Raw genomic sequence first — 26,532 nt, forward strand, 5'->3', positions numbered from 1 at the left:
ACTGAATTACTTTGATTCTTTGTTTCTTAAACAGGTCCTGCAGCTTGAAGCATAGATGTTTATGGATGTTTGTTTGCTCAGAGATAATGATATCCTTGGAAAGTGTAACTCACACTGTGTATCGTGTCTTTGTACTCTGATTAGTTGTGACTCACAAGAAGCACTAACTACAGCTCAAAATGCAGCAACAGGACACTGAGGGCTTTAAAGTGCCTTAATTGCCTTCTTAAGCTGTGTGTCTGTGTGTGCGCTGATTGTCCCTTTCACCTCACAATATGAAAATCCCTGCTCCAAATTAATCCTCAGAGCTGGGTTTCTCAGAGCGCTGGCACAAACATTAGCATCTTAGCACGGCTTCCGGAGCTCACGTCAGAGGCAGAGACACGTGCTGAGATCTGAGCGGGAATAAAGCCCGTCTAAGGGCCGCGCGTCTCACCGGATGTGCTCGTCGGTGACGGTGAAGGCCTTGCAGAGCGGCTGCGACGTGTTGAGCCAGATCGCCGGGTTCTTCTCGGCAGCCACGGACGTCTGTCCCGTGATCGGAGCGGAGCTCATGTGCAGAGCGCTGGCGATGGCCGACAGCAGAGTGTCGTCGCTCGCGTCTGGACCGACGCCTGTCCAAAGAGAGAGGTCAGAGGTCAACACTTGAGCTTAGTGTGTGGGTTCTGTTCAGGGTGATGTTGGAGACCTACTCTGCAGTCCTTTGGGCAGGTCCATGGTGCGCAGGACCTGCTCTGTGACATCTGATGACCGGAGACCTTTCAACCTCTTCTCCCAAAACAGCTGCAGACAGACAGACAGACAGACAGCTGATTATCCGATCACCTGATTAGTTTTGCTTGTTAATTTTGGGGCACTCTCATATATAATCCATTTTAAATAATTAGGCTCACAAATTCCCCTATAAGGCCAAGATGAATCTGGGAAACCTGATTTTAACGTATCATCTTCTATATTCTGTACACTTGACTCAGCGTGAGGCTAAAGTGCAACCTAACCCTGATCCTACTCCCCGGCAGCTTGGTGGGTGTTAAGAGATTAAGCTGGGGTGACCTGCGTAGGGTCAGGGTTGAGTTTTAACCGCATGCTGAGTCAAATGTTCAGAAACCAGAATGTTGCCTATCAAATGCTCAGAGATTCATCGCAGTCTCACAGTTTGTTTCTGTTTGAGGTTTGAGGTTCATTTGGGTGTTCCCCTAACCGTCGCCGGAGACCTGGAGGATGTTAACAGGATCATCGATTAGTTATTCTCAGCATGGTGACAAGACGTCTTCGGAGGTCACGTAAAGCAGTAAAGGCCTGACGGTCCGCTTTCTGCCGAGGCCCCATCAGAGCTGAGGCGGACCAGAAAGACTGGCTCCTCTTCTGTTAAAAAATGTTTATATAGGTAAATATTCCATATTAAGGGGTAAATGTGACTCTAACTCCAAACGTGTTGCAGGCAGCCTGACGGATGCTGACCTGTTACTGCCAGCCACCTGTTTAGGAGCAGGGTACGAGATCATTTTCATCTAGTCTGCAAACCCAAATTAAAATCTTATAATAGAAGAACCGTGGGGCTGAAATGCATATTTTATCATCTTTCATTAACGATATCATTGTCCTCAACATATTTCTCTCCCTCCTCCCTCCCTTGGTACCTCAGCACCCTCTAGTGGTTCCAGTCGTCATTACACTCTCCTCCTCCTCCTCCTCCTCCTCCTCACGCTCATCTCTTATGCAACAGGCTGACCTCACCTTCTTACCTGAATGCATGTGAGTGTTTCAGCGTCTTACCTGTTTGGGCTGTTCGATCGCTCTCTGCAGGTCTGTCTTCACCTTGTTTCCGGGGTGACTTGTAACCTTGGTAACGGGCTGTTTAAAGATGGACGCCGTCTGTCTGATGGGCAGGGCTGTGTTCAGGTCTGGTTTCCCTCCCTGCAGGAGACAGATACAAGTCCAAGTGTTGGACGGCTTCTTTTGCTTCCTGAGTTCCTACCTGAGTTCCCCCCCGCCCTCCCTTCCTTCCTTCCTTCCTGTTTCTTTCTTCCTTTCAACTCCTGTTTACCTGCCTGTGTGTGTGAGTTTGATTTAAGCTTAAAGAGTTAACTCTAAGCTGAGACAACAACAGGAAGTGTGTGTGTGTGTCTGAGCTCATGAGTAATGAAGTGTGAAGAGCAGCAGTGCAGGGTTGCAGACCGTGTCAATACAACACAAACACAAACACACACACGCTGAAATTAATATCCACTAAGCATGTGTAGATTATCCGTGTAGTGCACGGAGACTTTTTTTTTTCCAACTTCTGGAAAGACTCAGCCCTACTTGATCTCTGATTGGTTCAAATCTTAACATTTAACCAACCATCAACCATCTCTGATTCCATCAGCGCTCACAGTAAATGGATTAATACTCATAAAGTGCCTTTTTACTCTGAGCACTCGAAGCATTTTCATCATCGGTCTCTACGGAGGCGGAACTGGAAGATTTATCCGGCCTGAAGCGGTTTTCACACATGAACCGTAGCTCTGAACTTTTCTAGCCATAAGCAGACGTTCACCAATGAGTAGGCGTCATCTCCCAGTCATTTCCAGCAATCAGAACACGTCTGAAACTGACTGTTTCCTGCTGTGTACGTCATGTAAGAAAGGACTGTGGAAAAACCCTGAGCCGATGCTCCTGAAATCCTCCGAAGTCTATGTGTGAGTTTTCCGGGTCCTGTAGTCGGGACCAGATACGCCGTTTATTGTTGCGTATCCAAGAGACAAGGGAAAGGTAGTCAATCTACTGCCAATCTAATTACAGCATAAAATCGCCCAGACCGACAGAAGACAAGAAATAAATCAGCCAAACGCACAGTTTGTCCCTGTGAGTCCGATCGGGCTCAAAGAAGATAATCCCACCAAAACAAATCGAACGTAACACGTCGAAGACACGGAGACGATTCGGAGTGAAAACCTGAGGCCAAAACACCCACAACTAACTAACACTCGGGTTATCCTTAACTAAGACAGGTTTTAACACCACAGAGTGGAAGAAACAGTCACAGCTACTCCTGTGACTGTACGCAAGTCTGTTTTTATTTAATCTTTATAATCAGTAATTCTGTGGGACCTGCTTCACTGACACTGAGCAGACCTACAGCTAAACTTTATATCCAAAATCAGCCAATTAAAAAAAACAAGAAATTTGATTCTGACTGCTTTTGTCTTCATACTGGATGCTAAATAGGATTTTTCTGAGGAGCCAAACCGTGTTTTCCAAACTCTGAGGGAATTTTTTACTGGCTATGAAACAGTTTAACAAATCGAGGTCAAATAATGAGAAGACTCAAAGGCAGTAATTTATGAATAAAAGGGTTATGTATTAACAGCGTTTTTAAGCATTAAGATCAGGCCTGATCCACACCGTCAGAACCAGAACTGGTCCATAAACAACACATCCTTACCTGATTTTAATTTGGGGTTTTCCACCTCTATCCATGAGATGGAGATAAATCCAAACAGGGGAAAAACAAATCCAAGTTACACCCAGAAGACCAAGAAACCTCAGAGCCAAAACACGAGGAGGCGGCAATACAGCTGGGTCAGTACACCCAGGAGACGGGCCTGTCCCTGAGAGCAGGACTGCTGGGATCACGCTTCCTCGTGGACGTGCACACAGTCAGCTTTTGTGTCCACATGGATAATTTGGAGGGTAAACGAACCCTGTGAGGTCATCATCACCCAGAAGTACCCCACTGGTGTATATTTCACACAGGAAGCCCCCCTCCCCAAATATTTAGAAACCATGTAATTGAGCATGTGTAGAAACAGATCTGAGCTTTTAGCCAGGAGCTGATGTTTATGTGTATTTCAGGAAGTTACTTCCTCAAACAGAGGACAGAATTATATCACACAGCAGATCCCCTCTGACTCTCTGACATTAAGCCAAACTGAATTCAGTGTAAAATGTTATGCTGTTGAATTATCATATATGTGCTTCTGGGTTTTTATCTATGCAAATGAGCCTGCGTGCCTTGGGCACATCCACATGATGGATGAACAATGAGCACCAAGTTCCCATAAGCTGACCCGGTGGCCTTTCGACCTGTTGCCGGAAGAGTTTTGTTAATCTGATAATCAGTTTAAGGACAACACAAACACACACCGCCCCTCCCCTACAGGTGTGAGTCATCCGTCCTACCTTGGCCATGCTCAGCGGGTCGTGTCGGAATCTCTGTTTGTTCTTCTGCAGTTTTCCGGGCATCATCTTGCCCGTGCGAAAGTCAAAACATGCCAGGTCCACTGTATTTCCGAGGTAACGGGACAGCTGGGGCTTACTCCGGAACTTCTTCCCTGTAGGACTGAAGGGGAAAAGGGAAAAGGCACTGTCCTTAAAAATTCATACGCATACTACTTTTCCAGTGGTGGGTGCCCAGCATGGCCTGAGGTCAGTGGAGGTACAGGTAACCTCAGCTCAGACAGCTTATTCTACCTTTGGCTCAGTATTATGTCAAAGATATGTGACGGAGAGCGAGAAGCTTGATAAACAGCAAAGACTGAGAAAAGGTGAAGGTAACCCTGTGCTAATCAAACAGTTCTGTCCTAGGAACAGCTACGATACTGCGGGAGCCTCCCAGGCTTCTGACAGAGGACCGAAGGTCAGAGGACAAAGACACAGGGCGAGTGGGGATCTGTTTCAGTCAGTCAGCCTGCGAAAAACTAAATACATCTTACTGGTTCCAGTGAGAACCAGTAAGATGTACTTTAACATTAAAGAGGTTAAACAACAGCCAGATGCTGCTAATCAAATGCACTTGATTAACTGATCATCAGCAAGTGTGAGCACCTCTTTGAAAGCAGACAGATGCCGGTCTTCTCAGGAGTGGACGTCCCAGCAAATTCACCTGAGAGTCAGACTGAAACTGCTAAACAACAAGAGCTCCACCTCAGACTCTGCAGGCCTCAGTTAGCATGTTAATGTTAAAGTTCATGAGAGTACAATTAGAAACAATTAGAAACAAGTACGGCCTGTTTGGAAGGGTTGCCAGGAGAAAGCCTCGTCTCTCTAAAAGAACGTGGCAGCACAGCTTAGGTTTGCAAAGCTGCATCTGAACAAGCTGCGAGACTTCTGGACTTTTGGACAGACGAGGCCGAAGTGAAGATGTCTGGAAATAATCCGCAGCTCCACCAAACACAGCGTATCAGCACAGACACCTCATACCAGCTGATGCTTTCAGCTTGTTTTGCAGCTGCAGGAACTGGGCACCTTGGAGTCACCGAGTCGACCGTGAACTCCTCCAAAGTATTCTAGAGTCAGATGTGAGGCCGTCTGTCTGACAGCTAAAGCTTAGCTGGACCTGAGCCATGCAGCAGGACACTGATCACCAGCACAGCAGCACACCGGCTCCAGGGTCCAGACCTGAACCCGAGTCAAATGCTTTACTGGGACTTTAAGAGAGCTGTGCATACATGAATGTCTGCAAACCTCAATGCTCTGCAGCAACGTTGTAAAGAAGGGTGGGCCAAAATTATATATATATAATGTGTGTGTGTCCTCAGCATCTGTAAAGGTGTAAAAGTATAAATATGGCAGAGCAGACACATTCGTGCAGGCAGCAGCAGCGAAGCTGAGAGTTACTTTTAGTCTTCGTTCAGGATTTTACTAACTGTAAAGTCAGCAGAATATTATACGGTCTATAACTAAAAAAACTGCACTTTTATGGCCTGAAAATATCTTGTATGGGTGTGAAAAAGTGTCCCGATCAGCATGAGTCTGTAAAACCGGTGGAGGCCTCAGCAGGGTGTTGCTGCTCTTCCAGTAAGCTGACCTGCTGTGGCTGGTTTTCTTACTGGAAGTGATGAGTCACTTCACAGACCAAACTGAAAGTGAGCCCTCAGAATGTGACGGCGCTCAGACGTCTCCGAATTACACAGCGAGCCGAGCTCAGCCTCTCGCTGTGCAGATCAACAGGAAGTAGAGAACAGCCAGTGGCTCTGCGGCAAGGCTGCGACGCCGCAGAGCTGCACCAGGAGTGACTTCCTCTGCGATCTGACGCACAGCGCTGAGCAAAAAAAGGAAAAACGTAACAGCCAAACCTCCAAACTCAACTTTGATGTGCTGGGGAGAAAAGCTGAGGCAGAGAAACGCAGACACGGAGCTTTTCCTGCCTGAATGCACTTTTACTGGATAAAAAGAAATGCAGGGTGCAGGAAAAGTGCAGAAACAGTACAAGTGAAATGACGCTGCATCTTACTCAGACTTTTTCCTATTTACTGCAAACGCAGTGGGATTCGTGTCAGAATGCAAGGGATATGTCCTCCCTAATATTTCAAGTAAATTTGTGCTTTAAAAAATAGTTCAACAGCTTCCAAAATTATCCAAAGTCATCAACAGAATTTAAAGAAACAGCCATTACTACTTTAATTAAAATAAGAAAAACATGAATACTTTATTTATCTTTATTTTTGGTCAATTCTTTATGTCCAGCATCTGTTGTGCTGAGATATCAACTGAAGTTGAACTGGGGCTGGGCTGCACTTTGATGTAATACCAGCTTGTATCACAAGATGGTGCAATGAGTCACTTTAACCTCTATTTTAGCAGGTAAAAGAGCACACTCCTATTATAATAGTGAGGGGAAAGCCAAGCCTCAGGAGGAAATTTGAACTAAAAAAATTTATTTCAGAATTTAAACAAGCAGCAAAAATGTTTCCACAACTCTGCCCCCTGGTGGTGAAGGGTTTAGCTCCATTTTGCAGAAAATAATGGCAAAAAAGACTTTCATGTGCCCCCCCCACCACCGCCCAATACTCAAAAGAAACCTACACTACGAACAGAGAGCTCAATGCTAAGTTTAGTAAACTTAGTAAAAAAAAATGTATACTGTAACAATAACACAAAACTAACTTTACTTTTAGTCGTTACTGATTAAATTTGTCAACACAAGCAGCCTGAAGAGGCCCGAAGAGGCTGCGATGCAGGTCCTGTATTTTTGTGCTGTTCAAATTGTAAAATCGGACAAATACCACACACATCAAAATCAAAAAGTGAGCACTGTGAGGCTGTTAGAGTTTAAGATTCACTTGAACTTGTAATTAAATTAACTTCATCTGTCCAAACTTAAGCTTAACATACATTTTTGTTTGACTCTTGGCCAGATATGACAGAGGAGGTGCAGAGAGTAAGGTAACGCACACTTGTTGCCTTTAAATGTGAGTGATCTTAATCACCCATGAAGACTCCTTTGGATCCACTGATCGCCTACTGATTGGTGAAATAAACTGGGGTTTAAGAAACAATCTCGTTCATTTACCTGCAGCTCGGGTCTCTCAGGCCTCTTTTCCACCAACGGAGTTCTGGTGCCGGTGCCAGTATTTGCACCGTTCAGCGGTTTTTCCTCCACGAACGAACTCGGTGCTCGGCCGAAAAACGGATTCAACTCGGGCTCCGCAACCTGGTCTCGAACCAAGAACGTGTGACGCAAAGGGCAGAAGGGCGTGGCTCTGCCGTCTCAATGTAAAGTTTTCTACAGCTATTTCACTGATTGGTGTGTATTACATGAGAAAAAGGAAGCGATTTTCACGGCTGTGAATTAGGTTGGGCTCTAAGGCTGAACTTGCTGCTTTGTATCAGTTCATATCACAGATAAAAGGACACAAAGTGCGTACTTGTCGTCTTGCTCTAATCGCTGTCTGTGTTTCCCTCTGTGCTGCACACAGATGCTGCAGTAGTTTGGTTTGGACCCTAAAACGTATTTGCAGCACAGAAAGGGGAGCGTGTTCTCCCACGTTTGTGCCCAGGCGCGGAGCTTCTGGGGGAGCTGGGAGGACAGCACACCCCCGGCCTGGGCCTAGAGGGGGTTAGGGTTAGGATAACATTTCAGGTATCCCGGCCTCTATCACGTTCGAGGAGAGCTGGAGAAGGAAGGCCCTCCCCTGAGTGTATCCGGATGAACACGATGTATGTCCAAAGATATATCCTACTTTACATCAGCCATCATTCATGTGTTACACGGGGGTTTTAAAGGTTGCCACAATCAGGACTGAGTCATGGTTGCTAAAAACTTTTCAAGACCGACTGACTTTAGTGAAGTAGTAGGTGTAAAATATTTAATAAAATGTTGTGCTGCATGACTGGCTTTATTTTCACTCTTACATTTAACTTTATGACACGCAAATTTTCAAGTGGATCGCCGATATTTTCTCCAAGTGTATTGTGGGTAAAACTCGTCACCAACCGTCCACCAACATCATCGTCAGTCTCTTGGCAACAGATTGTAAACTAAGTGGAGCATTTTTACGCACTAAGCTAACATGAGTGGCACTTCATAACATACACATGCCCGCTGTTGTGGGCATGTGTATGTTGTAAAATGATGTTATGAGCTTTATTATTTGGGTATAAAGGGCCCGGTCATTCGCCCCGCCCCCGGCCCGGTTCTGATTTGTTCCGCTAGTGTTTGTGCCCTTCGGCTTCTGTGTCCAGACGAAGACCCGCCCACACTCATACGTAAAGGATCAGTTCACAAAGCGCGGTGGAAACACAGACTTGTTCTTAAGTGTTTTGCCGGTTCACTGAAACCGACACCAGCACTGGCACGAGCACCGGCACCTCAGCGGTGGAAACGTGGCATCCGATCCACTGACAAAGATCTCTCACGTGTCCCGAGGTCACACCTCAAACAAAAAGGTGACAGGTTTGGCAGTCGCGGCTCCGTGTTTGTGTACTTGGTTCCCACCCAACATAAAAAGTCTAGGCTCAAACCCCACCTTCACTCTCTGACCACTAATCTCTCCTTTGTTGTTACATCTGTAACCATTAGTCCCTGCCGGGTGTTGCTGTTGTGGCTTCTATGTGTCCACTTTATACTTTTTTATATAATTACATGAGTGTGCATGCATATAGGACAGTACATATACAGCACTTTGGTCAGTGAAAGTTGTGTTTAATACAAAAGTTGTGCTTTATACAAAACACAGCAAGTACAATGTATCATACAGTCCACTATTTAAACAATACTCAGCTCCATCACAGCTGCAGTATTCACCCTCAAGGCTATTTAAAAAGCTTCTACAGAAAGCTGAAGTGAAACCTCTGGGTTCTCTGTCAGCTAGCTCGGGCAACAGCAGCACAAACAGCACGCCCAGCTTCACGGTTCCCGGCTTTATGAAGCACATGGTTGGCTGTCTGAGGGCAGGGACGGGATCTTCCAACAGTAGTTTGTCTGTGACACAAACAGAGAGGCCTAACCCTGCTCCAGTCAGCGGTTATCTTGCTGTGCAGCGTTAGACGATAACAGTTTTGCACGATACCTGCTGGTATCAGTGCAACATGCTGCTTTTTTTACATGGCATGTGTCAGTAGGAAAGCCCTGTGGCTGTTAGGAGGCCTTTAATGGATGCATAGGTGACAAACAGTGAAACACGACAGCATAAGCCACTTTCAGATTCAGGCTGATTAAGAAGAAGCAAAAAAAAAAAAAAAAAAAACTGATTTGTGCATAGACTGTATATAAAAGATGGCCACCATGATGTTCCCCATTTGTTTTGGATTATATATTTGTAGCTTCAGCCGTTTTCAGCAGTTTTCTCAGCCAGAAAGTTGATTCACTTCATCTGGAAGCAAAAATTTCAGTGGGAAGAACTCAGTCTGAGCTGACTGCAGGCTTCCCCCAGCTTACAAACAGTACAACTGCATAGCCATCTGAACCAGCACCACTGCATAACAATGAGCAACGAGATCAGTTTCATGCTCATTAATGTGCAAATTGTCACGGCTGTTAATCAGTGCCAATGAGTACTACACAGAGAGCTGGGGAACAGCTGCAATCACAGCACTCCACGATGGCGAAGGACGTTCTCTGAGGCCCCCCCTCTCCCCACTTCGGTGATGGCTGTTCCCTTCTTTGACTCCAGGAGGTCAAGGAGGCAGTTTATGTAGAAAGGTAACGACCATCTCTGTGAACAGTGCTCATGGCCACTGATCAACGGTCATGACAATTTGCATATCAGCAATCATGAAATTGATCTCATCGCTCACTGTTATGCAATGGTGCTGGTTTCAATTGTTCTGCATGTGTATTGTTTATACAGTCAGCTGAGAATGAAGAAGTCAGATGAAATGAATCAACAAGCTGTGTATGGATGCAGTTATCAGCTAATTATTGCTACTTAACAGACTAAATACACAACCTCAGTCACCGAAACTGGAGCACAGACATTTTGGACGTCTGTCAGTGCAGTTTGGCAGATAATTGCATTAAAAATGCTCTAAATGGCACCGACAGCACAAACACGGTCGAGAGGTTCAGTTCAAAGACTCAAATGAGGCGACATGAGCGAGGCCTTGAAGACGGCACGCGCCTAAATTTAGGCCTTAATAATATCCAAATGAGTAAGTTATAAAACTGTAAACATGACTGCTGGAGCCAGCCTCAGCTGGACATTAGAGGAACTGCAGCTTCTGGCATTTAACTATTGGTTTCATTTTAGCTCATATTGCACATTTATGGAGGTGTGAGGTGTGTCCACAATAAAATCTTAATAACTGACTGGACTTCCCACCAGTGTTCGCCGCTTTGGTTTGGCTTTGGTCACCCTGCTGTTTTGGCCCCTGATGGCTGACCTCTGATCATTGTTGCCAGGCTGTTATTAAAAATTATTTCTGAATGGTTACTTTGCTGCTCTGCTACAATGTAACTTCTCAGACTATACAGTCTGATTGGTCCACTGAGTCTGAACAGAAGTGAGCTCACACACAGTGTAGGGTCAGGATTGATAACCACAGCTTAATAACTGACCGGTTATCAGTTTCCTGTGTGACCACTGATCCATTAGTGTGATGGGCTACCTGTAGTAGTAGACGTCGCTCTTTCCGGCGCTCAGTCCGGACTTCCTGATCACTTCTTCTTTCTTCCAGCCGGGCGGCAGAGCGGGACAGTCCGTCCGCTTCCTCTCCATCATGGCACAGGTATCGATCCCACGATTCAGGCTCCTAACAGCGTAATCGATCACTTCGTGAGTCCCGGTGTGAAGCCCCCAGGCAAACGGCGTGCTGGTTAAAAAAAAAAAAAAAAAAAAAACAGCGGAGCGGCGGAGCGACGTCACGGATGTTACGTTAACGGCGGCTCTCCCACTCCCTCCCTCCGCCCTGCTTGTTTATGCTCCTTATTTCGGGCTGAGCAGAAACAAACAGGGTGTTCCGGTTCGGGTTGTCCCGGGTTAAACCGCTTCCAGGTCCGGGTTTAGTTCAGTTTACCTCCTGAGAGAACCAACGGCGCATCCGCGGATCCGATCTGATCTAAACTGAACTGAACTGAACTGAACTGGACCAACGGCAAGCTGTGACGTCTGAAATATCACACACACGCACGCACACACACAGACACACACCTCGATCAAACGCGCACACACACACATACACACTCCCCCAGAGATCGTTTAGAGATGAAGATCACTCACTCGGTGGCGGGTTAGGAAAAACTGAATCAGTGACAGGAGGAGGTCTGAAGTCATACAGTGGTATGCAAAGTTAGGGCACCCCTGATAATTTCCACGATTTTCCTTTATAAATCATTGGTTGTTCGGATCAGCAGTTTCAGTTAAATATCTCATATAGCAGATGAACACAGTGATATTTGAGAAGTGAAATGAAGTTTATAGGATTTACAGAAAGTGTGCAATAATTATTTAAACAAAATAAGGCAGGTGCATAAGTTTGTGCACCCTTGTCATTTTATTGATTTGAATCTAATTATTGGAACACTTCTCAAATATCACTGTGTTCGTCTGCTATATGATATATATGATATATTTAACTGAAATTGCTGATCTGAACAACCAATGATTTATAAAGGAAAATCATGAAAATTTTCAGGGGTGCCCAAACTTTTGCATACCACTGTTAATGCCTCTAAGATTAAACCTGCAAAAATAATTTTTAAAAAATGTACATAAAATTAAATATTTTCTGAAAATCATTTAATTTCAGGAAAAAACATAATTGCTATTTAAATATATATTTACTAAATAAGCCAAGGTGCCTTAATTACTCAGTTTTTAATCAGCCTTCAGAATATGTTAGCACAATAGACTGTATATAAAAGATGGTGGCAGCCACCATGACGTCATCCCCCGGTTTTGATTCTGCATTTTAAACTGCAGAATTTTACTCCCTAAAACTGGAGCTCAGACTTCTTGGATGGTCTGTTAGTACAATTAACCACACAGCAGCCATATTATTGGTCAGATAAGCAGAGGTTTAGGGGGACGGAGCCTTTGCTGTGGCAGCCCCTAAACCGTGGAACTCACTGCCACTGCACATTAGACAGGCCTCTTCACTGGTCACTTTTAAATCTTTTCTTAAGACCCATTTATTTCACCTGGCTTTTGACCAGGCTTGAGAGGTTGATTTTAGTTTTTGTGTACTTATTTTTTTTATTTATTTTTGATCTAGTTATTTTATACTGTTTTATTATTTTATGTATTTTATTGTTGCTTTTATCTTGGGTGTTACCTTATGTGCACTTTTCTTGTGTACGGTTGTGTTCCTTTGTTCAGCACTTTGGTCAGTGCTTGCGGTTTTTAAAGTGCTTTATAAATAAAATTGGCTTGGCTCAGATAATTGCATTAAAAAGGCTCCAACAGCACAACAAGGTCCACAGGTCCAGATCAGGGACTCCAATTAGCTGAGGTGACACAGGATGTGTTAGCGGGAGGAGGAGGTGATGAGAAGATGATCAGATAGATAGGAAGATTTCCCCCCCTCCAGTACAGTGGTTATGAAGGGGAAAATTAGCTATAACATGGGCGTCTACAGGGACTGACTCACTTTTGGAGGAATATTAGAGGAACTGCAGTTTTTGGCTCCTGGAGGTTGTTGTTTGGGAAGAAACAAAGCAATAAAGTGGGCCTATTCCTGAAGTGCATATTGATTTGGATCAGATTGTTTTGCACTGCCTCCCTGATGAATCATGTGGAGTTTACTGGTGCTGACGGGGCTAAAAAAAACAAACATATTCAGCAAAGCTGTCTGTGTCCTTACCCTGAGGGGAGGCAGGACAAAAGTCATGCCCCAACAACCAGATGAGCCCTAATGAGACCTCTGCTTAAGTGTTTAGGTTTTTTGTTCTGTATTGACAACTTAAATCTTTACAAGGAATGACCTCATATATATATATATATATATATATATATATATATATATATATATATATATATATATATATATATATATATATATATAAAAATGAACACTGATGTGGCCTGTTGGTGCTCTGAGGTTTTTCTGGTGTCTGCAGTTTGAGGCAGAGTGATCCCTCTTTGCTCTTTATTCAACATTCACACACACCCCTGACACGCTGACATCACACACCCTGGGTTAAAGGGGCCTGCAGCAGAGACAGGGACCCCGGAAAAAGACTTGGTCGTCCCACCACGGCTGACCTGCGGTTCCCGTATGGATTCTGGGAAAGAAGTGAAAACAGATAGAAAGAAATAATAATAATAATAAATGTACATAAACCGGCTCTTGTGAAAAGGAAAACATGTCCCAACCGGCCCACCCCAACTGCTTCTGCTAATGAAGTCATCACAGGAGCAAACGGAGTGTTAAATATGCAGTCTTTTACTCGAGGATAAGAAATCATTTTAAAGAATGTTAAACCCTCCAAAAGTTTGCAGAACTCCAAATAAACAAGTCAATAATTATATGCTATGTATGTTTAATTAGTACAGTAATTTAACATGCTTAATAAGTCGACTCAGAGATTTACAGCTTATATGATTCAATACCATTTTTTTTAAAGTTACAGTGTCACTGTAATTATCTCAGATACGTGACTAAACCTTCCTAAACTAGAAAAAGCATTTCCTGAAGAAAATGCACTGTGAATGCTGCATGCTGAAAGATTGGAGCTGAAATGCCAAGAAAGGCTTCAAACAGCTAGAACTTTATTTGCTGAATGAGCTTCAATAAACTGCTGAATACCTGAACTGCTGAACTGTTGAATACCTGAACTGCTGAACTGCTGAATTGCTGAACTGCTGAATACCTGAACTGCTGAATTGCTGAACTGCTGAATTGCTGAATACCTGAATTGCTGAACTGCTGCATTGCTGAACCGCTGAATTGCTGAACTGCTGAATTGCTGAACTTCTGAATACCTGAACTGCTGAACTGTTGAATACCTGAACTGCGGAATTGCTGAACTGCTGAATTGCTGAACTGCAGAATACCTGAACTGCTGAATTGCTGAACTGCTGAATTGCTGAATACCTGAATTGCTGAACTGCTGAATTGCTGAACCGCTGAATTGCTGAACTGCTGAATTGCTGAACTGCTGAATTGCTGAATTGCTGAACTGCTGAATTGCTGAACTGCTGAGAAAACTGCTGAACAGCTGCTAAACTGCTGACCAGCTGTTAATAATGCTTCAAACAGCTGAAAATTTATTTGCTGAATGATTGGAGCTGAAATGCCAAGAAAGGCTTCAAAGAGCTGAAACTTTATTTGCTGAATGAGCTTCAATGAACTGCTGAATTGCTGAACTGCTGATTTGCTGAACTGCTGAATTGCTAAACTGCTGAATTGCTGAACTGCTGAACAGCTGTTAAAAATGCTGAACAGGTGTTAAAACTGCTGAAAGGCTGTTAATAATGCTTCAAACAGCTGAAACTTTATTTGCTGAATGATTGGAGCTGAAATGCCAGGAAATGCTTCAGAGCTGAATTCTGATTGGCTGAAAGAGTTAAAGCAGCTGACAAATGCTGAAAATGAATTTTAAATGCAAAACAGCTAAAATTGTCAAGAAAGTAACTACATTAAATTCGATTTGCTTAAAGGGCAGAAAAACAACCTGAAGAAATTTTAACGGCAGCTGAAGAAAAACCATAAAAGACATTGAAATGGGTAAAATGGGCCACCATGAGTGAGATGGCTATGGCAGCTGATGACCTTGGGCCATTTTTCCTGTTCAAGTTTCTCTAACTTAAGTGCAATACCTATGTGCAACCAGTAGGTGAGCACAGGGTTGGCGAAGAGTTAGAAGATTTCTTTCTTAAATTAAGTTTGTTTAATTGCCACTCACTATAAAGAGATGTGAAAGTTAAAAAAATGATAAATGCCTAGAGACATTTAAACTGCAGCTGAACAAAAACCATCAAAGATATTGAAAGGGCACCACCATGACTCAAGTGGTTATGGCAGTAAATGATGATGGCCCATTTTTCATGTTTAAGGTGTTCCCACTTTGTCTAAATTAAATGCAGCTTTTCTCTGTAACCAGTAGGTGATCACATGAATTGTCAGAAGCTACAAGGTCTTTAATTGTAGTTCATGAATTTAACAAGTATTGAATGCCAAGAATCAGCCTGAAGAAATTTAAACTGGAGTTAAAGAAAAACCGTAATCATATTGAGAAGTTAAATCCAAGTTTAGTACTGTAGTTTAATATCTTGCAACTGAAGGCTTTCAGCTGAATTGCTGTCATTCCTGAAATATTTGGGAATGTTGTTGAAAATGTTAAAATACAATGAATGATTCTCCTAAACATGGAGGAGAATGAAAGTGCAGAAAATTGTGGACAGAATGAATCTGCTGTTGTGGCAGCCAATGGGAGGAGCCACAGAAGCAGGGACTTATGGGAGTGTTCATGCTGATGTTTGCGAGTTTTAGGTATTGGTCTTTATCAGTTATTCAGTGAAGTTTTGTTGGTTTCACTGTGATTGTTGGTTTGTGATGTCAATGTGATGTCAATATGTTGTTATTCAGTGTGGCTGATAATGGGCCACCATGACTGAAGTGGCTATGGCAGCTGATGACCTCTGCCCATTTTTCCTGTTCATACCATTCTGACATTGTGTCATCAAAGCTGCTGCTTCTCTGGTTAGCCACTAGAGTGAATGCAGTCACAGCAAATTAAAGCAACAAGATTTTTTTTTTTTTTTTTTTTTTTTTGTTCAGCTGAAATTTGCTAAAGTGTTAATATAAAAAGTTTTAAAGGGTCAAATGGCTTGAAGAAACAAACACACACTAAAACTTTGTGCTAAACATGAAGGAGAAATAAGGTGCAGAAAACTGAAAAAAATTAAATATCTTTGAATATGAAGAGATTTAAAGTTCCAAACCCAATGGAAAATCTTTTAAGTTTGGGGTAAAGTGGGACTTGAACCTGCTCTCTCTGCATTCATGGTCCAGGGTTTCTACCACTCAGCCAACAGGAGTCTCATACAAGCAGTGAGGTTTGCATGCATACATATTGGAGAGCTCCTCCAAGCTGAATGCTTGTAGATGAATGATTGGAGCTGAAATGCCAGGAAATGCTTCAGAGCTGAATTCTGATTGGCTGAAAGAGTTAAAGCAGCTGACAAATGCTGAAAATGAATTTTAAATGCAAAACAGTTGAAATTGTCAAGAAAGTAGCTAAATTAAACTTGATTTGCTTAAAGGGCAGAAGAACAGCCTGAAGAAATTTTAACAGCAGCTGAAGAAAAACCATAAAAGACATTGAAATGGGTAAAATGGGCCACCATGAGTGAGATGGCTATGGCAGCTGATGACCTTGGGCCATTTTTCCTGTTTAAGTTTGTGTAATCAAAGTGCAATTCCCATGTGCAATCAGTAGGTGAGCACAGGATTGCCAAAGAGTTAAAAGATCTCTTTCTTCTTCAACTCAAGTTTGTTTAATTATCCCTCACTATAAAAGGTTGTATTAAAAAAAAACAATAAAGCCTGAAGACATTTAAACTGCAGCTAAAGAAAAACCAGAGAAGATATTAAAAGGGCACCACCATAACTCAAGTGGCTATGGTAGCAGATGACCATGGTCCATTTTTCATGTTTAAGCTCTTCCCGTTTTGTCTAAATTAAATGCAGCTTCTCTGTGTAAGCAGTAGGTGATCACATGAATTGCCAGAAGCTACAAGGTCTTTAATTGTAGTTCATGAATTTGACAAGTATTGAATGCCAAGAATCAGCCTGAAGAAATTTAAACTGGACTTGAAGAAAAACCGTGAAACATATTGAGAAGTTAAATCCAAGTTTAGTACTGTAGTTTAATGTCTTGCAACTGAAGGCTTTCAGCTGAATTGCTGTCATTCCTGAAATATTTGGGAATCTTGTTGCAAATGTTAAAATACACTGAATGATTCTCCTAAACATGAAGAAGAATGAAAGTGCAGAAAATTGTGGACAGAATGAATCTGCTGTTGTGGCAGCCAATGGGAGGAGCCACAGAAGCAGGGACTTATGGGAGTGTTTATGCTGATGTTTGGGGGTTTTAGTTATTGGTGTTTATCAGTTATTCAGTGATGTCTTGTTGGTTTCAGTGTGATTGTTGGTTTGTGATGTCAATGTGTGGTTATTGAGGGTGGCTGATAATGGGCCACCATGACTGAAGTGGCTATGGTAGCTGATGACCTCTGGCCATTTTTCCTGACCATGCTGTTCTGACTTTGTGTTATTAAAACTGCTGCTTCTCTGGTTAACCACTAGGGTGAGCGCAGTCACAGCAAATTAAAGCAACAACTTCTTGTTTTTTTTTGTTTACCTGAAACTTGCTAAAGTGTTAATCTAAAAAGTTTTATAGGGTCAAATGGCTTGAAGAAACAAACACACACACACAAACTTTGTGCTAAACATGAAGGAGAAATAAGGTGCAGAAAACTGTGAAAAAAGTGAGTTAAATATCTTTGAATATGAAGAGATTTAAAGTTCCAAACCCAATGGAAAATCTTTTAAGTTTGGGGTAAAGTGGGACTTGAACCTGCTCTCTCTGCTTTTTCTGCATTCATGGTCCAGTGTTTCTACCACTGAGCCAACAGGAGTCTCATACAAGCAGTGAGGTTTGCATGCATACATATTGGAGAGCTCTCCCAAGCTGAATGCTTGCAAATGCGCCAATTGAAAACACCTGCGAGGTGCACTGCTTACCTGCTGAGGTGCGTGCACTCTGGCCAAATTTGACTCGGCGCAACTGTCAAATAAGTGCTTCTAAATCAAAAACCGTAGCTCCTATCAAAATCATTTTTGAACTGTGAGCACCACAAGGACCTGCTCTAAACAGTGGTGTCATTTTTATTTTCCTGGGCTCAAAAGTGTGGTTGTGGGAGCAGTTTAAAAAAGGTGCTCATTTCTGCTTTGGAGAAAATCACCTCTCAGAAATTACTATGGAGGTTAATGAAGGAGTTGGAAGGTACTCTCTCTGTTTGAATGCTTACAGTTTAAAAAGTGTACATTTGACAGGGTTTAAAGACACATTTTTTGAAAGTAGAGAAGCAGCTCTACATTTTGAGCAAAAAATCATGGCTGTAGAGTGAAGAGTGTGGACACAGCGGCAGTTTAGAAATAAATTTTCCATCTGAAAGTTTTGAAGTCTCCCACTCTACTAATCAGGCTCCCACTCTAGCAAATGCAATACACAACCATTATAAACTCTGAAACGCCTGAAAAACATCCTCAAACTTAAATGCTCACTGTGCTTAAACCGGAAAAGATTTTAAAACACAAAGTAATAGCTGAATAGCTGAAAGGCTTGGCTTCATTTTAAAGCTTAAATGGTTTCTCTAGCTTAAGGTATGCTGAAGTTATTAGCTTTCAAAGCCTGAAAGGATTTTTAAAGGATTTGAAACTTCCCCATTCATTTTCAATGGGGCTAAAAATTCAGAAAAATATTAATATAAAATCAATGCTTAAAGATTTGAACCAGAAAAGTAATAGCCCACTTCTCCTGAAGAAGCTGAACGTTTTGATACCTTAATTATTTTTGTAGCTTAAGCGGTTTTTGAGTTTTTAGCGGTCAAAAAACGTACGGAAGAACATATAATAATAATAATAACTAGAAAAAGCATTTCCTGAAGAAAATGCACTGTGAATGCTGCATGCTGAAAGATTGGAGCTGAAATGCCAAGAAAGGCTTCAAACAGCTGGAACCTTATTTGCTGAATGAGCTTCAATGAACTGCTGAATACCTGAACTGCTGAACTGTTGAATACCTGAACTGCTGAACTGCTGAATTGCTGAACTGCTGAATTGCTGAACTGCTGAATACCTGAACTGCTGAATTGCTGAACTGTTGAATTGCTGAACTGCTGAACTGCTGAATTGCTGAACTGCTGAATTGCTGAACTGCTGAACAGGTGTTGAACTGCTGAACGAGTGTTAAACAGCTTAACAGCTGTTAAACAGCTTAACAGCTGTTAAACGTAATGGCATAAAGTAATAGCATAAATCTGCAGAAGAAGTTGAACGTTTTGATACCTGAACGGTTTCTGTAGCATAAACGGTGCTGAAGTTATTACAGCAGAACCAACAGCTCAACTTTGAAGGACTTGCATGCTGAAGATAATTCCACAAATCAGTTTAAAGACTTCAAAGAGCTGAAACTTTATTTGCTGAATGAGCTTCAACAGCTGAAGAAGACAAAAAAATTAATTTGAAATGCAATACAGCTGAAATTGTCAACAAAGGATCTAAATTGAACTTGATTTCTCTGAAAGGGGAGAAAAACAGCCTGAAACTAAAACTGGAACAGAAGACAAACCCATCCATCCATTCACTTCCGCACATCCTGTTAAGGGTTGCGGGGCAGAAGACAAACCATCAAAGAAAATATTAATATACATTTTTATATGTTTTGCCGTCATTTTAAAGCTTGAATTGTTTCTGTAGCTCAAAGTATGCAGTTTCTAGGCCATAACAGTAAACAAATAAAAATACAAATAAATGCAATTGATTTAATTAATTTTTAAATATTGTTATAGTTATATTTTTTTAATTGTATAATTTATATAATTCCTTTTTAAAGTCACAAGACTTTTCTAACAAATTGAGCAGAATGTAACAGAAATATTCAATCTATTGTGAACTGCTACATCTAACAGTGTACAACACAAAGAAACACAAAGGAAAGCAACATTAAATATATTCAAACATTTCAAATGATTAAATTGTGCATTCACTAACTGGCTCATTGTAAAATAAAAAAATATAAGAAATCCTGATCACATGGACACCTTGTTGGCAGACTTGGTACTGTAAATCTAAATCTAAGTCCATTCAGGGAGTGTGTATGAACAAAATGCCTATGTTTGCACATTGTGTGTTACATGCTGTGCTCTCTGGCATATACAGTCAACATGAACTCAAAGAAGTAAAACTCAAAGTGCTGCCATCAGTCATCATCTGACTCAGTGTCCTTTTGTCACAAACTGATTGTTCTTTTTTGCACAGTATCCAAATAATAATGTGTTACTGATGAACTGTGTCAGGATATACAGGTGAATATAAAGTAATGTGCCAACATAAGATAATAAAACTTAAATCTCAGTAACATTTCCAAACAGTTTTTGACCTGTTTAGCACCGATTAGCTAAGCTACTGATAGCTTTTCACATCATGCTTAGACCTCAGTGTGGAAATAGACTTTCAGTGTTTGTAGACTGTTTGATTATAGCCATGATGGGAAAAATAATCCCAGAATACTGTTAATTTGAATATGACTAATGTCTATGTACCAGGGTTTTCATTTGCCCCAGTCTAAGGACACAGATGTGAAAAGCCTTTGAGCTCTTACCAGCTGATACCCCACAATAAACACCAGGGATGTCAAGAGAACCAAAATATTGTTACCAAGTCATAATGACATCATTCGGCTTTTCAAATTCAAGCTTCTATCTGTTTTTGTTCTTCTGCGTATGCAGCAGTTCTCAAAGAGTTTAGTTTAGAGTGCATTCATTTCATTAAGAAACTGTTTTAAAAGGTTAGGAAAGAAACTCCCAGATTTCTGGTCCTATGACATCCCCAATGATTATCCCAAGTCCATCAATAAATAAATAGATAAATAAGAGTGTGACAACTGTGTAAAACAAAGGGCTGTGTATATTTATGTTATATGAATGTGTGTGTAGGTGAATGAAGCTTGTAGTTGAAGCTCTTTGAATGCTCAGTATGAGCAGAATAGCACTCTATGAATAACAATCCAATATTACATCCATGTACAGAGTTTGCACAGAGGTCAACAGTAAACTGGTGTTGTGCTGTTCAGAGAGTCTTTGTTCTGTTGGTTAGTCACTATATTCTGTTATTGTGCTCCTTGTTGTACCTGGTGCTCCAAACCAGACTGTCAGATGAGAACAGAGTCCTTGTGAAGATGACTGGAGGCTTTAGAGTGGATCCTCCAAATGATCTGATGTTACAGAAAGGCCGTGTAGGGAATTTGAGGCCTTTAAAGGATAAATGTTACCTTTATGAAGATTCTTGATACTGCACAGATGAGGCAGTCAGTCTGAAAATTATAAATAATCTGCAGCGGTGTTTTCTTGCAGCAACGTTCCTGATCTCCACCCTAATGGTCAGTTGTAGCCTCTGCAGAACAGATCAGAGGATGCATGGAGGTGTGCATGTAGAAGGATGGAGCTTTTTCTGAGAAAACCAGAAAATAAACATCCTATAATAAACTGTAGTCATTACAACAGGACATTTTAAGGTGGCACAATTCCCCCTAAACTAAATACCTTCAACAGTGCTGCAGCAGCTCCAACAGTCTTCATTCTGTGTCATTTCAAATGGAGATTTATTGGAGGCTCAGTGATGTGATCTCTGGAGTCTTCAGTCCAGAGAGTTTATGAAGTGGACCATAAAGGAGAAAGACCTGAGGGCAGACATTAAAGTATGTGATATTTGTACACTCTTAGATGTAGCATGGATGAAGATATTAATAATATCTAATGCAATGTTAACATTTGGATGAATTCACAGTTGAAACACACTAGAAGTAAGCAAGTGAATATGTTTTTAATAATATATAAAATACCTTTGTGGTTGCTGAGAGGAATCCTCACACTAGCAGAAGGTGTGTGTCTAATGAAGCAGTGGTCCATTCACTGTTGAAGGTGTGGCAGCATGATGTTGTCCTCAAGTCCAGAGAGGTCAAGTGTGCTTTGAAGAATAACTGGGACTGACATGATGGAGAGCAGTTTGCTGTGTGCTGTTGAAGTCTCTGATCTGTCCCGCTGCAATAAGCTGGGATTGTTACAGTTTGTGGTGATCTTCGTAGTGATGGAACATGATGAAGTTTGAAGAGACACAGGAGAACTTTGTCTCCTGTGAGAATAAAGTTACCCCCCTAGCCCCCTGGCCTACCCCGTGGGGTATCAGCTGGTAAGAGAAGGCATGTGTTGTGTATAGAACACATGCCTTCATTTCTACTGGAGATGATATAACCAACAGCTGTGCACAGCTGTTGGTTATATCAGAAATTAACCTATTAAATAAAACCCATCTACATGATTCCTAACAAATATGATCTTGTATTAATTTGGTGCCTTTTAACTGAACTTAGCTATTAAATCAAAGCCATCTACATGATTCCTAACAGACATGATCTTGTAATAATTTGGTGCCTTTTAACTGAACTTACCTATTAAATCAAAGCCATTTACATGTTTCCTAACAGACATGATCTTGTAATAATTTGGTCCTATTAATTAGTCTACCTATTAAATTAAAGCCGTGTACATGATTCAGAACCACAAACATGATCTTGCAATAATTTGGTCCCTTTTAAACAGTCTAACCAAGGGGTGCCCAAACTCCCGACCGTGCTTCGGGTCTGTGAATTGATGTCAAAAATAACATTGTCACCTTGTTAAAAGAATGGCCTAATGAAAGTTATTTTTTTGGCTGAAAAAACAATGACTTAGGCCATTATTTTAACAAGGTGATGACATACAATTTGGCCTTTTAAGTTATTTTTTTGAGATTTCTCCTTCCCCTCCAACTAAGAAGGTTAAGTGAAATGTCAAAAAAAAAAATAACTTCAAGTGCCAAATTATATGTTATTTTTGACATAAATTTGAAGTAGGCCTGTGGGTTGGGAGTTTGGGCACTCCTGGTCAAACCTATTAAATCAAACTCATCTACATGATTAATAACAGATATGATCTTATAATAATTTGATCCCTTTTAACTGAACTTACCTATTAAATCTAAGCCATCTACATGATTCCTAACAGACATGATCTTGTAATAATTTGGTGCCTTTTAAACAGTGTAACCTATTAAATCAAAGCCATTTACATGATTCCTAACAGACATGATCTTGTAATAATTTGGTCCCATTAATTAGTCTACCTATTAAATTAAAGTCATGTACATGATTCAGAACAACAAACATGATATTGCAATAATTTGGTCTCTTTTAAACAGTCTAACCGAGGGGTGCCCAAACTCCCGACCGTGCTTCGGGTCTGTGAATTGATGTCAAAAATAACATTGTCACCTTGTTAAAAGAATGGCCTAATGAAAGTTATTTTTTTGGCTGAAAAAACAATGACTTAGGCCATTATTTTAACAAGGTGATGACATACAATTTGGCCTTTTAAGTTATTTTTTTGAGATTTCTCCTTCCCCTCCAACTAAGAAGGTTAAGTGAAATGTCAAAAAAAAATAACTTCAAGTGCCAAATTATATGTTATTTTTGACATAAATTTGAAGTAGGCCTGTGGGTTGGGAGTTTGGGCACTCCTGGTCAAACCTATTAAATCAAACTCATCTACATGATTAATAACAGATATGATCTTATAATAATTTGATCCCTTTTAACTGAACTTACCTATTAAATCTAAGCCATCTACATGATTCCTAACAGACATGATCTTGTAATAATTTGGTGCCTTTTAAACAGTGTAACCTATTAAATCAAAGCCATTTACATGATTCCTAACAGACATGATCTTGTAATAATTTGGTCCCATTAATTAGTCTACCTATTAAATTAAAGTCATGTACATGATTCAGAACAACAAACATGATATTGCAATAATTTGGTCTCTTTTAAACAGTCTAACCGAGGGGTGCCCAAACTCCCGACCGTGCTTCCGGTCTGTGAATTGATGTCAAAAATAACATTGTCATCTTGTTAAAAGAATGGCCTAATGAAAGTTATTTTTTTGGCTGAAAAAACAATGACTTAGGCCATTATTTTAACAAGGTGATGACATACAATTTGGCCTTTTAAGTTATTTTTTTTGAGATTTCTCCTTCCCCTCCAGTTGAGAAGGTTCAGTGAAATCTCAAAAATGTAACTTGAAGGGCCAAATTTGTTTGTGGTCACCTTGATAAAATAATGGCCTAAGTCTTTTTTTTTTTTTTTTTTTTAGGCAAAAAAATAACTTTCATCAAAAAAATGATTTAGGCCATTCTTTTAACATGGTGTCAATGTTATTTTTGACATCAATTTGTGGACCAGAAGTAGGCCCGCAGGTCAGGAGTTTGGGCACCCCTGGTCAAACCTATTAAATTAAACTCGCCATGATTCAGAAATGTTTGCATATTATCCTGTACTCCTCTGCACTGTTTCCAAGCACCTGTTGGGTAATATATTATCCTGTGCTCTTAATTCTTGCATTGAAAATAGAAACTGTAGTCAAAAATCAGCTCATTACGTTCGCAAACCATCACAAGACAGTACACAGTACACAGGATCGTGGTAACTGTAGTATGTTTTCATGACACCTGAATGGAGACACCTGTGGGGCTGAGAAATGAAAATGAGGTCAAGCAGTGTGTTCTTGTCTGTGGTAGCAGCAGTGATGAGTTGTGCGTATCCCCTAGACTGAAACAGCTCCAAGATTGGTTTACTTGCATTGGAGAAAAGATTCTCATTAAAATCACCACAAACAATGATGGGATGACAGTCCATGATCTCCAGTGAATCTAAAAGGCTTACCAGGTTTTTCAGGAATGGCCTCAAACTGTAGTCTGGAGGTCTGTAAACAGCTGCAATCAGTGCACTCACTGGAGCTTCAACCTTTAAAGCCACAAACTCAAGGTCAGTTACATTATGGATGTACTGTTTTTCATGCACTTGAATGTCACTTCTCACATAGACAGCGACTCCTCCACCACTTTGGTTTGCCATTTGGGGAAAGTTTGTGTAGGACAGGTGTCTGTTGCGTTTGAACAAATTGTAATTTTCGAAATGGAGACTCTGTGCAACAAAATTGCCCTGCAGATGAGTTTCTGTTAAGCACAAAACATCCGCTAGACACAGTTCATGATGACTCTTGATGTCATTAACGTGAGATGGCAGTCCCTCTGTATTATGGTGAACAATGGTGAAAGCTTCAGACCTACTTAGTGATTGTCTCAAGTGTAGAAGAGGCATCATCATGTCATCCAGGTTGGCTTGTCTCATGTTCTGGAGTTCTGCAGTGATTTCTAGGTTGGCGTATATTTTCTTCTCATCCAGATCAAGAAGATGCAGTCCACTGAGGGAGGTCACTCTGCTGATAGCTACATAGGCCATGCCAGGTTCAAAGATGCCCTTGAGAGAGACTACAGCTGATGTGGTTGTCATACCTTGGACCTTGTGTATAGTACATGCAAAAGCCAGCTTTACTGGGAACTGTCTGCGTACCACTCCTTTCTGCTTCAGGTTCTCCTCAGATCTTTCGATGTACACTAGGTTGTCAGGGTCTCCTGGTGCTCTGTTATCCTTACCAGGTGTTTCGTTGTCCATCTTAATACCAAGCTTGAAGACGTGTCGAGCATCATTTTCATAATATACTACTCTGAGTAGTTTACCAAAAGCTCCATTAACCAAACCACTTTGAATGTCAATGTTTCTGGTGAGCATGACACGCGCTCCCTCTGCAACCTTCAGTGTGTCGGGTAACTCGTTTTTATTGCCTTTGAACGGGCTGTCTTGTCGTGCCATTTTGCCAGTTCTCGGATCCTTTCTGTAGTCATCTGCATTGATGTCAATGATGTTAGAATGGAGCAGAGTCAGTGTGGCAGTGTTGTGTTCATCCACTTGCTTATTAGTTGCAAAAATGCGCAATGCATCATTTGGACAACGGGTCGGTTCAGTTATGGTCTGTGACAACAAATCTTTGTCTGCTTCCGAAAGCTGATCCAACTTTCCTTTCACACGGATCCTGTTCAGCATCTCTGCAAAGGCAACATCATCTTTCTGACGCATAATCTCAGTCAGTGTGATCATCTGAAAATGCTCTCGCCACAGGTCAATCTCTGATGGGTCATGCACACATAGAGGGTTAGACTGTCGCACTGGTGGTAGCTGATAGAAGTCTCCAACAGCAATGACTGACATGCCTCCAAACGGTCTGTGACTCCCTTTGATCTGCTTGAGTCTAGCATCTACATAGGCAAAGAGGTTTCTTGACACCATAGACACTTCATCAATGATGATTATTTCAGCATTCAAGAGTTCTGATCGGACTTCATCCAGCTGGTTGCCGAGGCCGTGAATGGGAGGTTTTAAGCTTCGAGGCAGCTTAAGAAGAGAGTGCAGTGTTGTTCCACAGATATTAAATGCGGCTGTCCCAGTGAAGGCAGTTAACAGCACAGTGGGGTTCGATATGTCGGCCTCCTCTGCACGTCTCGGCACTTTGCTCAGTATCTTAGATGCTTCTGAGTAGATGCATTTGATGAGATGGGATTTTCCTGTTCCAGCACCACCGTTAACATAAAAGAAAAACTGCTCTGGATTTAGACCACACACTCTTTTAATGCACCAGTCTCGAATTGCATAAAACACACAGGCTTGCT

General features: G+C 41.5%; 2 protein-coding genes across 4 annotated transcripts in view; one reads left to right on the top strand and one right to left on the bottom strand.

The window, feature by feature from the left end:
• mbd2 (methyl-CpG binding domain protein 2) overlaps positions 1-26,532 on the bottom strand; it is a 62,722-nt gene that overhangs the window by 14,547 nt on the left and 21,643 nt on the right. The window contains exons 2-7 of the mRNA XM_030742467.1: positions 13,336-13,426; positions 10,813-10,956; positions 4,165-4,324; positions 1,777-1,917; positions 693-783; positions 437-614 (exon numbers count right to left, since the gene is read on the bottom strand). Coding sequence (XP_030598327.1) covers positions 437-614; positions 693-783; positions 1,777-1,917; positions 4,165-4,324; positions 10,813-10,956; positions 13,336-13,426 — 805 coding nt within the window. The remainder of the gene's footprint in view (positions 1-436; positions 615-692; positions 784-1,776; positions 1,918-4,164; positions 4,325-10,812; positions 10,957-13,335; positions 13,427-26,532) is intronic.
• c12h18orf54 (chromosome 12 C18orf54 homolog) overlaps positions 10,770-26,532 on the top strand; it is a 46,588-nt gene continuing 30,825 nt past the window's right edge. For 2 of the 3 annotated variants that reach the window (XM_030742466.1, XM_030742464.1), the window contains exon 1: positions 10,770-10,932. The gene's annotated coding sequence lies outside the window, so the exon portion shown is untranslated. The remainder of the gene's footprint in view (positions 10,933-26,532) is intronic. The other variant, XM_030742462.1, reaches the window with a different exon arrangement.

The sequence above is a fragment of the Archocentrus centrarchus genome, chromosome 12 (assembly GCF_007364275.1).
Source record: "Archocentrus centrarchus isolate MPI-CPG fArcCen1 chromosome 12, fArcCen1, whole genome shotgun sequence".
Taxonomy (NCBI): Eukaryota; Metazoa; Chordata; class Actinopteri; order Cichliformes; family Cichlidae; genus Archocentrus; species Archocentrus centrarchus.